Below are 17,342 nucleotides of genomic sequence, written 5' to 3'. Positions count from 1 at the left end.
ATGCATAGCTTTATGTAAATTAAGTAGTCATGGCGTAGGCCTGAGTCTAAAAGGGAGCTCTGACCTCCTGTCTCAGATCTAGGCTTTGAGAATTTCAACTTATGAATTATTAATCTGTCCTCGAAGGAATTTGAGCTCTGTTTCGTGTTTGGTAGGGGCAGGGAGCCACCAAGAGTTTTTTGAGTGCAATGATGACCTGGTACAATAGGAATATGTTATGCTGTGCCTGTCAGAAAACCCAGTTGATTATTATCTAAACCAGGAGTGGCAGACTATTTCTGTAAATGGAGAAATAGCAAATAGTTTAGACTTCTAGGCCCAGGGACAAAATCAAGAATATTATATAAGTACTTACAGAACAAGAGTGAAAACTCCTACCCTATTTTATACCCGGTTGCCATTAACTGGAGATATTCTCTCCAAGATCAACTTGCTGTAGTGAAAGGGCCTGGCAGTTTGGGCTGGGGGAACCATGGTCAGTCTTATTCCTCCCCAGTGACACATAGGTCCTAGTGTGTTCTCCTTCTGGAAAGCCCTACCTTCTCACCTTGAGGAGCTAGCTAGAGTTGAGGCAGCTCCTAGACGGAATTCCACTGCTAGGTGCCATTAGCCAGTTGCCATTAGCAAAGTCCTCAACTTGTCAATGGTAACAAGCTTAGACCTTGGGAAACTACTAGCTGGCAGCCAAAAGTTGGGGAGGCAGTTTCTGGGAGCAGAGAAGGAAATAAGCATGGCCTGTGTAGCTCCCAGTGCTAACCTGTTCCAGTGGGCCCTGTACAAAAACAGGTGGTGACAGGGTTTCGCCCACAGCCTGTAGTTTGCCTCTCCTGCTCCAGATGACAGTCTGTGCTCTCCTGAAAGCCAGTCCCTTCCCTTGTATACTAGATCCTTTCTCTTCTCGCCCACTCAAGGACATCACTGCAGCCCTTCTTCCCTTTCTCTCCCGCATCCTCACTTTTCCCTCTTACTCTTTCTCTTTGGCATACAAATGTGGGGTTATTTTTCTATCTTAAATAAATAAAACCAAACAAAAACCTTCCTTCAACTCGACCCTTGAGTTGCTAATCAGTTTCTCTTCTTATCTATGTACTTTAACACCTTTAGACCATTGTTTAAATGTTTACTTTGCAGTTTATCTTCTTCTTTCCCTTGAGGGAATTCTGACCTATTTTTCCCCCTCATGAGTCTACTTAATTATTCTTACAAGTTCACTAACAACTCTGACTGCTGTGTTAAGAAAAGTCAGTCTTCTGAATACATTTGGAATATGCCCACTTTTTAAAAAATTATTTTTTATTTATTATCTTTAAAAATTGTTTTTAATGTTTATTTTTGAGAGAGAGAGAGAGAGACAGACAGACAGAGCATGGGCCAGGGGGAAGGGCAGAGAGAGAGAGAGGGAGACACAGAATCTGAAACAGGCTCCAGGATCCGAGCTGTCAGCACAGAGCCGGATGAGGGGCTCAAGCTCTTGAATCGTGAGATGGTGACCTGAGTCGAGGTCGGACACGTAACTGACTGAGCCACCCAGGCACCCCATATGGAGTATGACCACTTTTCATCATCTTCCATCCAACCGCCCTGGTCCATGCCACCTTTATCATTTGCCCAGATGATTGAAATAGACATCTAACTCCTTTCTTCCTTGCTGTTCTCTGATTTACTCTCAACCCAGAAATCAGAATGAACCTATTAATACATGATATGCCAGATTTCATTCCACTAACCATTTCCCATCTCATGTAGAGTAAAATTTAAATCCTTACAATGGGGGGGTTCCGGAAGATGGCGGCGTAGGAGGACGCGGGGCTCACCTCGCGTCCTGCTGATCACTTAGATTCCACCTACACCTGCCTAAAGAACCCAGAAAACCGCCAGAGGATTAGCAGAACGGAGTCTCCGGAGCCAAGCGCAGACGAGAGGCCCACGGAAGAGGGTAGGAAGGGCGGCAAGGCGGTGGGCGCTCCACGGACTGGCGGGAGGGAGCCGGGGCGGAGGGGCGGCTCGCCGGCCAAGCAGAGCCCCCGAGTCTGGCTGGCAAATGCGGAGGGGCCGGACAGACTGTGTTCCGACAGCAAGCGCGACTTAGCGTCTGGGAGGTCATAAGTTAACAGCTCTGCTCGGAAAGCGGGAAGGCTGGAGGACAAAGGGAGGGAGAGCTGCTGAGCCCCCGGACGGCAGAGCTCAGCTTGGCGGGGAACAAAGGCGCCAGCGCCATCTCCCCCGCCCATCCCCCAGCCAAAATCCCAAAGGGAACCAGTTCCTGCCAGGGAACTTGCTCGCTCCGCGCAAACACCCAACTCTGTGCTTCTGCGGAGCCAAACCTCCGGCAGCAGATCTGACTCCCTCCCGCTGCCACAGGGCCCCTCCTGAAGTGGATCACCTAAGGAGAAGCGAGCTAAGCCTGCCCCTCCAGCCCCCGTGCACCTTGCCTACCCACCCCAGCTAATACGCCAGATCCCCAGCAACACAAGCCTGACAGTGTGCAAGTAGCCCAGACGGGACACGCCACCCCACAGTGAATCCCGCCCCTAGGAGAGGGGAAGAGAAGGCACACACCAGTCTGACTGTGGCCCCAGCAGTGGGCTGGGGGCAGACATCGGGTCGGACTGCGGCCCCGCCCACTAACTCCAGTTATACACCACAGCACAGGGGAAGTGCCCTGCAGGTCCTCACCACGCCAGGGACTCTCCAAAATGACCAAACGGAAGAATTCCCCTCAGAAGAATCTCCAGGAAATAACAACAGCTAATGAACTGATCAAAAAGGATTTAAATAATATAACAGAAAGTGAATTTAGAATAATAGTCATAAAATTAATCGCTGGGCTTGAAAACAGTATACAGGACAGCAGAGAATCTCTTGCCACAAAGATCGAGGGACTAAGGAACAGTCACGAGGAGCTGAAAAACGCTTTAAACGAAATGCAAAACAAAATGGAAACCACGATGGCTCGGCTTGAAGAGGCAGAGGAGAGAATAGGTGAACTAGAAGATAAAGTTATGGAGAAAGAGGAAGCTGAAAGAAAGAGAGATAAAAAAATCCAGGAGTATGAGGGGAAAATTAGAGAACTAAGTGATACACTAAAAAGAAATAATATATGCATAATTGGTATCCCAGAGGAGGAAGAGAGAGGGAAAGGTGCTGAAGGGGTACTTGAACAAATTATAGCTGAGAACTTCCCTGAACTGGGGAAGGAAAAAGGCATTGAAATCCAAGAGGCACAGAGAACTCCCTTCAGACGTAACTTGAATCGATCTTCTGCACGACATATCATAGTGAAACTGGCAAAATACAAGGATAAAGAGAAAATTCTGAAAGCAGCAAGGGATAAACGTGCCCTCACATATAAAGGGAGACCTATAAGACTCGTGACTGATCTCTCCTTTGAAACTTGGCAGGCCAGAAAGGCTTGGCACGATATCTACAGTGTGCTAAACAGAAAAAATATGCAGCCGAGAATCCTTTATCCAGCAAGTCTGTCATTTAGAATAGAAGGAGAGATAAAGGTCTTCCCAAACAAACAAAAACTGAAGGAATTTGTCACCACGAAACCAGCCCTACAAGAGATCCTAAGGGGGATCCTATGAGACAAAGTACCAGAGACATCACTACAAGCATAAAACATACAGACATCACAATGACTCTAAACCCATATCTTTCTATAATAACACTGAATGTAAATGGATTAAATGCGCCAACTAAAAGACATAGGGTATCAGAATGGATAAAAAAACAAGACCCATCTATTTGCTGTCTACAAGAGACTCATTTTAGATCTGAGGACACCTTTAGATTGAGAGTGAGGGGATGGAGAACTATTTATCATGCTCCTGGAAGCCAAAAGAAAGCTGGAGTAGCCATACTTATATCAGACAAACTAGACTTTAAATTAAAGGCTGTAACAAGAGATGAAGAAGGGCATTATATAATAATCACAGGGTCTATCCATCAGGAAGAGCTAACTATTATAAATGTCTATGTGCCAAATACCCGAGCCCCCAGATATATAAAACAATTACTCATAAACATAAGCAACCTTATTGATAAGAATGTGGTCATTGCAGGGGACTTTAACACCCCACTTACAGAAATGGATAGATCATCTAGACACACAGTCAATAAAGAAACAAGGGCCCTGAATGATACATTGGATCAGATGGACTTGACAGATATATTTAGAACTCTGCATCCCAAAGCAACAGAATATACTTTCTTCTCGAGTGCACATGGAACATTCTCCAAGATAGATCATATACTGGGTCACAAAACAGCCCTTCATAAGTTTACAAGAATTGAAATTATACCATGCATACTTTCAGACCACAATGCTATGAAGCTTGAAATCAACCACAGGAAAAAGTCTGGAAAACCTCCAAAAGCATGGAGGTTAAAGAACACCCTACTAAAGAATGAGTGGGTCAACCAGGCAATTAGAGAAGAAATTAAAATATATATGGAAACAAACGAAAATGAAAATACAACAATCCAGACGCTTTGGGATGCAGCGAAGGCAGTCCTGAGAGGAAAATACATTGCAATCCAGGCCTATCTCAAGAAACAAGAAAAATCCCAAATACAAAATCTAACAGCACACCTAAAGGAAATAGAAGCAGAACAGCAAAGGCAGCCTAAACCCAGCAGAAGAAGAGAAATAATAAAGATCAGAGCAGAAATAAACAATATAGAATCTAAAAAAACTGTAGAGCAGATCAACGAAACCAAGAGTTGGTTTTTTGAAAAAATAAACAAAATTGACAAACCTCTAGCCAGGCTTCTCAAAAAGAAAAGGGAGATGACCCAAATAGATAAAATCATGAATGAAAATGGAATGATTACAACCAATCCCTCAGAGATACAAACAATTATCAGGGAATACTATGAAAAATTATATGCCAACAAATTGGACAACCTGGAAGAAATGGACAAATTTCTAAACACCCACACTCTTCCAAAACTCAATCAGGAGGAAATAGAAAGCTTGAACAGACCCATAACCAGCGAAGAAATTGAATCGGTTATCAAAAATCTCCCAACAAATAAGAGTCCAGGACCAGATGGCTTCCCAGGGGAGTTCTACCAGACATTTAAAGCAGAGATAATACCTATCCTTCTCAAGCTATTACAAGAAATAGAAAGGGAAGGAAAACTTCCAGACTCATTCTATGAAGCCAGTATTACTTTGATTCCTAAACCAGACAGAGACCCAGTAAAAAAAGAGAACTACAGGCCAATATCCCTGATGAATATGGATGCAAAAATTCTCAATAAGATACTAGCAAATCGAATTCAACAGCATATAAAAAGAATTATTCACCATGATCAAGTGGGATTCATTCCTGGGATGCAGGGCTGGTTCAACATTCGCAAATCGATCAACGTGATACATCACGTTAACAAAAAAAAAAGAGAAGAACCATATGATCCTGTCAATCGATGCAGAAAAGGCCTTTGACAAAATCCAGCACCCTTTCTTAATAAAAACCCTTGAGAAAGTCGGGATAGAAGGAACATACTTAAAGATCATAAAGGCCATTTATGAAAAGCCCACAGCTAACATCATCCTCAATGGGGAAAAACTGAGAGCTTTTTCCCTGAGATCAGGAACACGACAGGGATGTCCACTCTCACCGCTGTTGTTTAATATAGTGCTGGAAGTTCTAGCATCAGCAATCAGACAACAAAAGGAAATCAAAGGCATCAAAATTGGCAAAGATGAAGTCAAGCTTTCGCTTTTTGCAGATGACATGATATTATACATGGAAAATCCGATAGACTCCACCAGAAGTCTGCTAGAACTGATACATGAATTCAGCAAAGTTGCAGGATACAAAATCAATGTGCAGAAATCAGTTGCATTCTTATACACTAACAATGAAGCAACAGAAAGACAAATGAAGAAACTGATCCCATTCACAATTGCACCAAGAAGCATAAAATACCTAGGAATAAATCTAACCAAAGATGTAAAAGATCTGTATGCTGAAAACTATAGAAAGCTTATGCAGGTAATTGAAGAAGATATAAAGAAATGGAAAGACATTCCCTGCTCATGGATTGGAAGAATAAATATTGTCAAAATGTCAATACTACCCAAAGCTATCTACACATTCAATGCAATCCCAATCAAAATTGCACCAGCATTCTTCTCGAAACTAGAACAAGCAATCCTAAAATTCATATGGAACCACAAAAGGCCCCGAATAGCCAAAGTAATTTTGAGGAAGAAGACCAAAGCAGGAGGCATCACAATCCCAGACTTTAGCCTCTACTACAAAGCTGTCATCATCAAGACAGCATGGTATTGGCATAAAAACAGACACATAGACCAATGGAATAGAATAGAAACCCCAGAACTAGACCCACAAATGTATGGCCAACTCATCTTTGACAAAGCAGGAAAGAACATCCAATGGAAAAAAGACAGTCTCTTTAACAAATGGTGCTGGGAGAAGTGGACAGCAACATGCAGAAGGTTGAAACTAGACCACTTTCTCACACCATTCACAAAAATAAACTCAAAATGGATAAAGGACCTGAATGTGAGACAGGAAACCATCAAAACCTTAGAGGAGAAAGCAGGAAAAGACCTCTCTGACCTCAGCCGTAGCAATCTCTTACTCGGCACATCCCCAAAGGCAAGGGAATTAAAAGCAAAAGTGAATTACTGGGACCTTATGAAGATAAAAAGCTTCTGCACAGCAAAGGAAACGACCAACAAAACTAAAAGGCAACCAACGGAATGGGAAAAGATATTTGCAAATGACATATCGGACAAAGGGCTAGTATCCAAAATCTATAAAGAGCTCATCAAACTCCACACCCGAAAAACAAATAACCCAGTGAAGAAATGGGCAGAAAACATGAATAGACCCTTCTTTAAAGAAGACATCCGATGGCCAACAGGCACATGAAAAGATGTTCAACGTCGCTCCTTATCAGGGAAATACAAATCAAAACCACACTCAGATACCACCTCACGCCAGTCAGAGTGGCCAAAATGAAGAAATCAGGAGACTATAGATGCTGGAGAGGATGTGGAGAAACAGGAACCCTCTTGCACTGTTGGTGGGAATGCAAATTGGTGCAGCCGCTCTGGAAAGCAGTGTGGAGGTTCCTCAGAAAATTAAAAATAGACCTACCCTATGACCCAGCAATAGCACTGCTAGGAATTTATCCAAGGGATACAGGAGTACTGATGCATAGGGGCACCTGTACCCCAATGTTTATAGCGGCACTCTCAACAATAGCCAAATTATGGAAAGAGCCTAAATGTCCATCAACTGATGAATGGATAAAGAAATTGTGGTTTATATACACAATGGAATAATACGTGGCAATGAGAAAAAATGAAATATGGCCTTTTGTAGCAACATGGATGGAACTGGAGAGTGTGATGCTAAGTGAAATAAGCCATACAGAGAAAGACAGATACCATATGGTTTCACTCTTATGTGGATCCTGAGAAACATAACAGAAACCCATGGGGGAGGGGAAGGAAAAAAAAAAAAAAAAAAAGAGGTTAGAGTGGGAGAGAGCCAAAGCATAAGAGACTCTTAAAAACTGAGAACAAACTGAAGGTTGATGGGGGGTGGGAGGGAGGGCAGGGTGGGAGGGAGGGCAGGGTGGGTGATGGGTATTGAGGAGGGCACCTTTTGGGATGAGCACTGGGTGTTGTATGGAAACCAATTTGACAGTAAATTTCATATTTTAAAAAATAAAAATAAAATTAAAAAAAAAATAAATAAAAAAATAAATCCTTACAATGGCCTGTAATGCTGCCTTTGACCTCTATGACCCCATCTCCCATTACTTCCTCCCTTATTTTCTTTGCGACACCATACTGACCTCTATAGCTGTTCCTTGAAGGTTCTTGTCACATTCCTGCATTGGGCCCTTGGTGATCCCTCTGCCTTAAACCCTCTTCTTGCATGGCTTGCTCTTGCTACCTCCTTCATTCAACTTCTACCTTCCCAGTGAGGCCTTTCTTAACCACCCTACTTAAAACGGGCCTCTCCCATTTCTTATCTCCCGTTTATGCTCACATTTTCTACATAGCACCCATCATCATCTGTTAACATAGTGCACATTTTGGTTATTTGTTATATTTATTGACTGTCTCACCAGGAAACTCCATGAGAACAGGGAGTTTTGTTGTCTCTTTTGTTCATAACTTTACCCCCAGTGCCTTGAATAGTGCCTGGCATATATATTTCCTGAATGAATGAATAAGTTCAATTGGGAAAAAAATTGGGCAAAAGATATCAATAGGTAATGAATGGCCAATAAAAATAGGAAAATATGATAAAAAATAATCAGAGAAATGCACATTAAAACCATAGTAAAATTCAGTTGGTATTTCATGTCCCCCAGTCTAACAATACCAAATATTCCTGAAAGGTGGGAAGCAACAAGAACTCCTTTCACTATTAATGGGGGTGTAAATTAGTGCCTCAACTTTGTAAAATAGTTTGGCAACAGATGATACCTCTCATTTATATGCTTTCCCTTTTGTGAATACCCTGTGGTCATTCCTGGGCATTCCTAGAGAATCTCTTGTACTTGCATAGAAGAGGCCTTTACAAGAATGTTCAAAGCAGTGTTGTTTTCAATAGCAAAGGCTTGGAAGCAACTCAAGTGCCCATTAATAGGAAAATGGATGGACGGTTATGTTCATATAATGGAATGCTTACAGGGTTACAAAAATGCATTTTCTAGATGTACAAATCAACATATATAAAACTCCACTACAGATTGTTGGTGATAAAAGCAAGTTGCAAAGGAATATAGTTGACCCTTGAATAGCATGGGAGGTTAGGGTGCTGACCCTGCATATAATATTTGACTCCCCAAATACTTCTAATAGCCTACTATTGACCCAAAGCTTTACCAGTGACATAAACCATCAATTAACACATATTTTATAAAGTATATTATGTAGCATAATTTTACAACAAAGTGAATTGGAGCAAAGAAAATGTTAAGAAAATCATAACGCATGCCCCTGGGTGGCTCAGTTGGTTAAGTATCTGACTCTTGATTTTGGCTCAGGTCATGATCTCACAGTGCATGACATCGAGCCCCATGTCAGGCTCTGTGCTGAGCCTGCTTTGGATTCTCTCTCCTTCTCTCTCTGCCCCTACCCCACATGTGTGCACATACACTGTCTCAAAAGTAAACATTTTGGGGTGCCCGGGTGACTGAATCAGTTAAAGCATCCAACTTAGGCTCAGGTCATGATCTTGTGGTTTGTGAGTTCGAGCCCCGTGTCGGGCTCTGTGCTGACAGCTCAGGTCCTAGAGCCCATTTCGAATTGTGTGTCTCCCTCACTCTCTGCCCCTCCCCCTCTCATGTTCTGTCTGTCTGTCTCTCTCTCAAAAATAAATAAACATTAAAAAAAATTTTTTTAATAAACATTGTAAAAAAAGAAAATCATAAGAGAAAATCCATTTATTGGACTGTATTGAAAAGTATCATGTAAAAATAGACTTGTACGCAGGTCAAACCACTGTTGTTCAGGACAAACCACTGTTGTTCACTGTACATACAGGATGGTATTATAGAAAATCTTAAAACATGGATAATCTAACATTGCCTAAGAATTTACAAATAAGTAGTAAAAATAATCATTACAAGGTTGCTTTTTCCTGTATTTTAAGTATGCTAATAAATGTACTGCATTTTCCCAAACCACTCAATTTAAAGGAATGCATGAGAATAGTCAACATCACTTTCACAATAGTAAGGGGTGAAAAAGGGAGATGGGATTGGCATCATGTTTTCGTTGTTTTTACAATTTTATGTAGGTTGTTAGGGGATATACATACATTCATTGTATTGAGGTTTTTTGGTACTCTCTTGTTTTCTTAAATATGTCATAATAAAAAATTTTGAAAACCAACCAAAAGTGCTAAGGACTGATTAAAGCCAACTTCGCATATATGTTTTTATCCAAAAAGCTATGGCCTAAAAGGTGCTGTGGGTGTGGCTGTCTCAGCCAGGCAAGTTGCTGATTGAGAGACTTATATTTTTCTTTTTAAGTCTCTATTTAAACATTTACAGTAGGAAAGAAATTTTATCATTTTATTCATTTTAAAAGTGGTACTTCTGTGATATTTTTTTATGAACCAGGGGGAGGATTGATTGGAAGAAAAGGCTACGTGGGCACACTGGGGAAAAATGACACGATGATGTGTGCAGTATATGGATGGACTGAAGAGATGGCTTTTTCTGGAACATCCACAGGAGACGTGTGTATCTGGAGAGATGTCTTTCTTGTAAAAACAGTTAAAGCACATGATGGGCCAGTGTTTAGTATGCATGCATTGGAAAAAGTAAGTATCCTGAAGATATTTTTACATTAAACATAATTTGATCATGGATTGTAGAGCATTTTCACAAGTAAAGGAGTATTGCCTTTCTGCGGAGCTGAGCCACCCAGTAATAATCTGTAAACTAGAGCCTTTCTACCTTCTTTTATTCCTCTTTCAAACTTCTGAACACAGAGTGAAATAGGTCTGCTATTAAAAAAGTTTTAACTCAATACTTCTTAATCTCTTCCTGTGTGTCAACAATGGCTTAAGTGCTTTATTATCACCATATCCTGAGAGGTAACTACTGTTCTTATCCTCTCTTTTTGAAGGATGGGATTATGAAGCATCCAGGAGAATATATGTATCTTGCTAAAAGTGGTAGAGTTACCTTATGGTTCCAAATTACAAACCTTGCTCTTAAAGTCCTGTCCTAAAAGTAGAATGTTTAGTGTTACTGTAAATATTTTTGTAGTTTTCATGTTGATGTATAAAAAACATAATAGATTCTTACGCTAATTTGTTTGTAAGCTGTAATTTTTAGCTGTAAATGTTCTTTCCTCTAGAGGTTTGCAACATAAAGTTATTTTTTTCAACATTTAGATCTTTATTAACTTGAAGCTTTTACTTTCAAAGGGATTTGTAACTGGAGGAAAAGATGGGGTAGTAGCTCTTTGGGATGACTCCTTTGAAAGATGTCTCAAGACCTATGCTATAAAAAGAGCCGCTTTGGCACCAGGATCTAAAGGTGATTTGAGATTTAATTTAATTTGAGCAGTAAAAGGTTAATTGCTCATTAACATGCATGGCCACTGAGGTGGAGCACACGGAATATATTTTTCCATCTTTACTAGATAGGCATCAGAATTTAATGGGAAAAGCTGTTTAACTGGGTGCCAGAATCATTGCTGTCCTTTCATAATCTATTTTCTGTGACACAGATGGTAAAGTATTAGCCAAATGCAAGATTATTAGTGATAATTTATCATTTTTAATTTTTCAAAGAAAATTGCCCACATGGGCATCACATTTACCATCAGTCAGGAATTTGTGTTCAAGCTTGGCATTTTGTTTCATGTTCGTGTTTTGTTGACCTTGCCTGTGTATCCTTGCAGGCCCTTCCTTTTACCCTTGCTCTCAGTGTATTAAGGCATTACACCACATTCTCTGTGACCTCCAGGCCTTTCTATATGCTATAGCTTTTGCCTAGAATTTGCCCTTCTCTTCCCTCTTGCCCCTTCCAATTATCTGACCATATACTCATTTTTCAAATCTCAAACATTATTTCTTCGAGGATGATTGCTTCCACTCCCATCTCCCCTCCATCCCCTCAAAAAAACTAAAATTCCCTTATGTTATGCTCCTGTTTCACTATGCTCCTCCCACAGGGCCTGTTTTCCGCATTATATGCTCTGTGAGGGCAGGAGCTGGCCCTGTTATGTTTACAAATATATCTCTGAAGCCTTCCTAGGACATAGTAGACAGAAAAGCATCAATCTTGAATTGAATTAAAAGTACTGACTGGAATATTGTAGGTGCTCTAAGAAAGTAAGGATGTGAATGAGGAGGGGCAAATATAAGAGGAAACGGTTATTGGAATAGTAGTAGGAGAGCTGGGATAATAATTGTATATAGGTGGTACTTTTTTACTTATTTATTTTGAGAGAGAGAGAGCGGTAGCAAGGGAGGGGCAGAGAGAGAGGGCAAGAGAGAATCCCAAACGGGCTCCACCCCCTCAGCACCGAGCCGCCGTGGGGGGCCGATCCCATGAACCACTACTACACCATGAGGTGAGCAGAAATCAAGTCAGACGCTTAACTGACTGAGCCACCCCTGCACTCCTAGGTAGTGCTTTTGAGATTAGTAAATTGAGTGGTTTGGGAAAATGCAGTGCATTTATTAGCATACTTAAAATACAGGAAAAGGCAACCTTGTAACGTGATTTTCATTGTCAAAGTAGCATCATCTGCAATATGTACATCCTTGTATTCTAGTGACTTTATACCTAGAAGAATATCTCCACTTAACATTTCAGGTCTTCTCTTGGAAGATAACCCATCTATACGTGCCATATCATTAGGACACGGTCATATTTTAGTTGGCACAAAGAATGGCGAAATACTAGAAGTGGATAAAAGTGGCCCAATAACACTTCTGGTCCAGGTAATTTGAAAAAAATTAATATACTTTTTTTCCATTTATATGCAGTTGATTAATATGTAAGAGCCAAAAGTTAACAATAGTGAAAATAACGTTAAATTAATTAGGGAAATATTTCATAATATATACCAAAAATTTTTAATTTAATTATAGCTTGATGAGTAGATATCAGTAAATAAATATTCACATTATCATGTGGAATAATTGCCAATATTTTAAGTAATTTCTTATCACAAAACAAGAAACCAATGAAAAGAAAAAACAGTTGTGATTAATTTAACCAAGTCAATTTATTTCATGTTCAATTTTATTTCTTTGAAGTACATTTGTTGAATCTAAGGTAGTTGTTTTTCTGTGAAACTCTTCATTTTCATCCTTAAGTTTCTAATTAAAAAAAATTAAAAATGTACACTAAAATTTTGTTGCTGAAAATATTTGTCAGTGAAAATATTAATAAAACAAATGTTAACATAATACAAAAATAATAGCAATACCAACATTTGTGTGGTAGAAATATAAAACGGAAGAGCAGGATCACCTGATCCTTAACATTTTCATCAAGAATGCTGTATTGGGGCGCCTGGGTGGCTTCATCAGTTGGGCGACCGACTTCAGCTCAGGTCATGATCTCATGGTCTGTGGGTTCAAGCACCGTGTCAGGCTCTTTGCTGACTGCTCAGAGCCTGGAGCCTGCTTCAGATTCTGTGTCTCCCTCTCTCTCTCCTCTGCGCCCCCCCTTGTGTTCTATCAAAAATAAATAAACATAAAAAAAAAAAAACTTAAAAAAAAACCAGCTTTGCCTTTAAAAAAAAAAAAGAATGCTGTATTTTGCCTTTGCCTTTAAAAAAAAAAAAAGAATTTTTTAGGTATACATTTCCTATATATATTATATCTTTCTGAAAAGTATGGAGAGCAATAAATACTTTAAAACACAGTAAGTGAGGTAGGATCTACCTAATGAAAAATTGTCCTCCAGCTCTATATGGTAGGACCAATTTTAAGTTTGCCTTTTATTCTGAAAAAGAATTATGTTCTTTCTTATTACAGACTTATTTTTTTCTCCAACCCCACTCCCCCCCACCTCACTTTTGTTAAAACATCAAAGAGCACACTTAGAGGAGAGCACTGCACATGCTTTAATGTTAACGTAATATCCTGATGTACCAAGGAGAATTTGTAAGCAAATAAATATACATATTTACAAATATACAAATATGTACAAATATATATATTTGTATATATTGTATACAAATATATACAAATATACATATAAAACAAAACGTTTTATATTAAATTTACTGTCAAAATTTGGTGTCTTACTCTTTAACTTCAGTTACATAATATTCCTTTAAAAAATTTTTTTTAAGTTTAAGAGAAAGAGAGGGAATGGGGGTAGGGCAAGGCAGGATAGAGAGAATCCCAAGCAGGCTCCACGCTGTCAGCACAGAGCCCAACAAGGAGCTCAGTGTCACAAATTGTGAGATAATGACCTAAGCCGAAATCAAGAGTTGGACACTCAACTGACTGAGCCACCCAGGTGCCCCACATAATATTCCTTTCAAGTAGAAAGATGGTAGAGTCATGGTATTTAACATATTTATGATCTCTTGGAAAATACTAACACAAGTTCGCTTTTACAGGTGAATCCACAGACAGCACTTTCAAAAACACAGACAATTTTATAATTGTAAGAAAAGATTTTGAAGTGATAAATGACATCCTGTTATTTTTCCTATTTATTATAGAGCTTAAGATTTCAGATGTCTGCTGTCTCCTAAACATCAGAAACAAAACAAGGATGTCAGGTCTCACCATTATTGTCTAGCATTGTGTGTGAGGTCTTAGCCAATCTAGAAAAACAAAGCAATATAGGTCTAAGTGTTGGAAATAAGTGGAGAACACTGTCAGTATTTGCAGATATTTTAACCCTATACTTTGCATATTCAAGAGAATAAACTGAAAAATTACTAGAATTAAGGAGTCTGGTAAAGTGAGATTCAAAATCAACATCTAAAAGCCAATAGTATTTCTATATATCAGCAATAACCAATTAGAAAAATAGGACATAGAAATAGTACTCACAAAGAAAACTATACAATAGCCAGGAATAAATATAGCTAAAACTATGGAAGATCAGTGTTAAGAAAGCCATAAAGTTTTACTAAAGACATAAAACATCTAAATAACTTATGAATTCAGTATGATCATAAACCAAATCCAAATGATATTTTTCAAAAATTCTGGAAAGATTTTTAAAAAATCATCTAGAAGAAAAAATACTCAAAAAGAGTGCAGAAATTTTTGAGAAACTCCATGCGGGAAATAAGATAAAACTTATAGTAATTAAAAGTGTGGGGGGAAAAAGTGTGGAGATATACAGGGAAATGCAAATCAAAACCACAGTGAGATATCACCTCATACTTGTCAGAATGGCTAAAATCAAAAACTCAAGAAATGACAAGTATTGACAAGGTCGTGGAGAGAAAGGATACTCCTGCACTGTTGGTGGGAATGCAAACTGGTGCAGCCACTCTAGAAAATAGCATGGAGTTTCCTCAAAAAATGAAAAATAGGACTACCCTGTGATCCAATAGTCACACTAGGGTATTTACCCAAAAATACAAAAACACTATTTGAAGGGATACATGCACCCTATCTTTTTTGCAACATTATTTATAATAGCCAAACTATGGAAGCAGCTCAAGTGTCCCATCAACTGATGAATGAATAAAAAAGACGGGTGTGTGTGTGTGTATAAAATGGAATATTATTTTGAATATATTATTCACCCATAAAAAGAATGAAATCTTGCCATTTGCAAGATGGCAACATGGATAAAGCTAGAGAATATGATACTAAGCAAAATAAACCAGTCAGAGAAAGACAAATACCATCTGATTTCACTCGTGTGGAATTTAAGGAACAAAACAAATGAGCAAAGGGAAAAAAAAGAGACCAAAAAACCAGACTCTTAACTGTAGAGAACAAACTGATGGTTACCAGAGAGAAGGTGGGGGTGAGGGATGGGTGAAATAGGTGATGGGGATTCAGAGTACACTTAATCTTGATGAGCACTGAATAATATATGGAACTATTGAACCCCTATATTTTACACCTGAAACTAACATTGCATGTTATCTACAGTGGAATTAAAAAAAAAAAAAGTGTGGAGATATATGTACATAACTGGGCATTCAGATGAACACAGGAAAAAAAAAAAACATGTACAGCAGTGTTTGTAGCAGCATTCTATGGGTCAGTTTGAGGAATAGCACCTCTTAACAATATTAAATTGTATCCATGAACATGGGATCTTTCCATTCAGTTAGATCATCTTTAACTTTTTTCAACAGGTTTATAGTTTTTAGTATACAAGTCTCCTAGTATAATGGACCTCATTTATTCTAATAGTTTTTTAGTGGATTTTTAGGATTTTTTATATATAAGATCATGTGAATGGCAAATGTAGTTTTACTGTTCCCCTAATTGGGATGCCTGTTATTTCTTTTTCGTGGCTAAATATCCTGGCTGGAATCTTCAGTACAATGTAGATTAGAAGTAGAACAGACAGAGGAAGTACTCAATCTGTACCATTTAGTATTAACTGGATTTTTCATAGATGCCCTTTATCAGATTGACGAATGACACTTCTGTTCCTAGTTTGATGCAAGTTTTTATCATGAAAGATTGTGTCATTTGTCAAAAGCATTTGTCAAAGGCTTTTTCTTTGTCTATTGAGAGATCATGTGGGTTTTTTTTATTCTATTGATATGGTGTATTATATTAATTAGTTTTCATCTTTTAAACCAACCTTGCATTCCTGAGATAAACCCCACTTAGTTACGGTGTAGAATTCTTTTTGTATATGTTGGAATCAGTTTGTTAGTACTTAGTTGAGGATTTTAGCATCCACATACTATATATAAGGGATCATGGGTCTATAGTTTCCTAGTGATGTCTGATTTTGGTATCAGGGCCATTTTGGCTCCATAAAATGATTTGGGAAGTCTCCTCTCCTCTTCTCTCCTCAGTCTTTTTCCCTGACTACACCCAGCCCCTGAACTCCATTAAATTGCTGACTGATGCTGACTAAATTGCTACTGTTTTCCACACTTTGCCTAGAGCACAAATTGCTCAGCCTCCTTAAAGGGGACACCCCTTTCATAGGTTAATGTTTGAGATTTTGACTTGAAGCAGTATCCTCCCAGCAATCTCTGAGATTGCCCTGGTTCTGTTGAGCAAACTCACTAGTCTTCAGAGTAGCCTGTATGTTTAAGGAGTACCAGTCAGCTCCCATTTGCCTTTCATCACAACCTTCATTGTTTTCGAGAGCACCTTTAGGCTTGAACTTTTCTACACTGTGAAGCAAATCAAGTCATTTCCTTTGAGGAGACATTAGGAGCTATTTTATGGCTTGCTTTTTCTTCCAGGCACACTGTCTGATCCAAGGCTCTGAAGTTGAGTGTTTGGATAGTGATGACTCTTTTCTGAGTGCCCCTTGCTTTAGAAACTGAGTGCTCCATTTTGGGGAAGGGGTAGTAGGGAGCAGTAGCCTCAAGTCTTCTTGGGTTGAACTGAAGCCCCAGTATTCTTAGTGGCATGACCCCCAGTGTAGAACCTCCATCTCAGAATAGGGATGGCAGAAGGGAGTTCCCACCTGTGTCCAGCACTCATCAAGGTTTCAGCTGTTAACAGGCATTGAGGGCAGGATAAGAAATGCGGTCACCTGCCTCTTCTGGGAAGATAGCCCATTAGAGTAGGGGAAGGAGAGAGAGCACCCATACCTTGTGTTGTTTACATCAGTCTGGTGTGGAGTTTTCAGGTCAGTGAGTTGGAGATGGGGAGGAAAGGAGTGGGTCTTGGTTCAAATAC

At 39.4% G+C, this 17,342-nt stretch overlaps 1 protein-coding gene across 10 annotated transcripts in view; it reads left to right on the top strand.

The window, feature by feature from the left end:
* EML5 (EMAP like 5) overlaps window positions 1-17,342 on the top strand; it is a 184,474-nt gene that overhangs the window by 90,637 nt on the left and 76,495 nt on the right. For all 10 annotated transcript variants that reach the window (XM_053889692.1, XM_019461971.2, XM_019461970.2 and 7 more), the window contains 3 exons: window positions 10,132-10,334; window positions 10,947-11,058; window positions 12,346-12,473. In XM_053889692.1, the coding sequence (XP_053745667.1) occupies window positions 10,132-10,334; window positions 10,947-11,058; window positions 12,346-12,473 (443 nt within the window). The remainder of the gene's footprint in view (window positions 1-10,131; window positions 10,335-10,946; window positions 11,059-12,345; window positions 12,474-17,342) is intronic.

Source organism: Panthera pardus, unplaced genomic scaffold (genome assembly GCF_024362965.1).
Source record: "Panthera pardus isolate Hobbes unplaced genomic scaffold, ASM2436296v1 HiC_scaffold_24, whole genome shotgun sequence".
Taxonomy (NCBI): Eukaryota; Metazoa; Chordata; class Mammalia; order Carnivora; family Felidae; genus Panthera; species Panthera pardus.
Note: the sequence above shows the minus strand (reverse complement) of the source record. Positions and strands in the feature narration are given on the sequence as shown.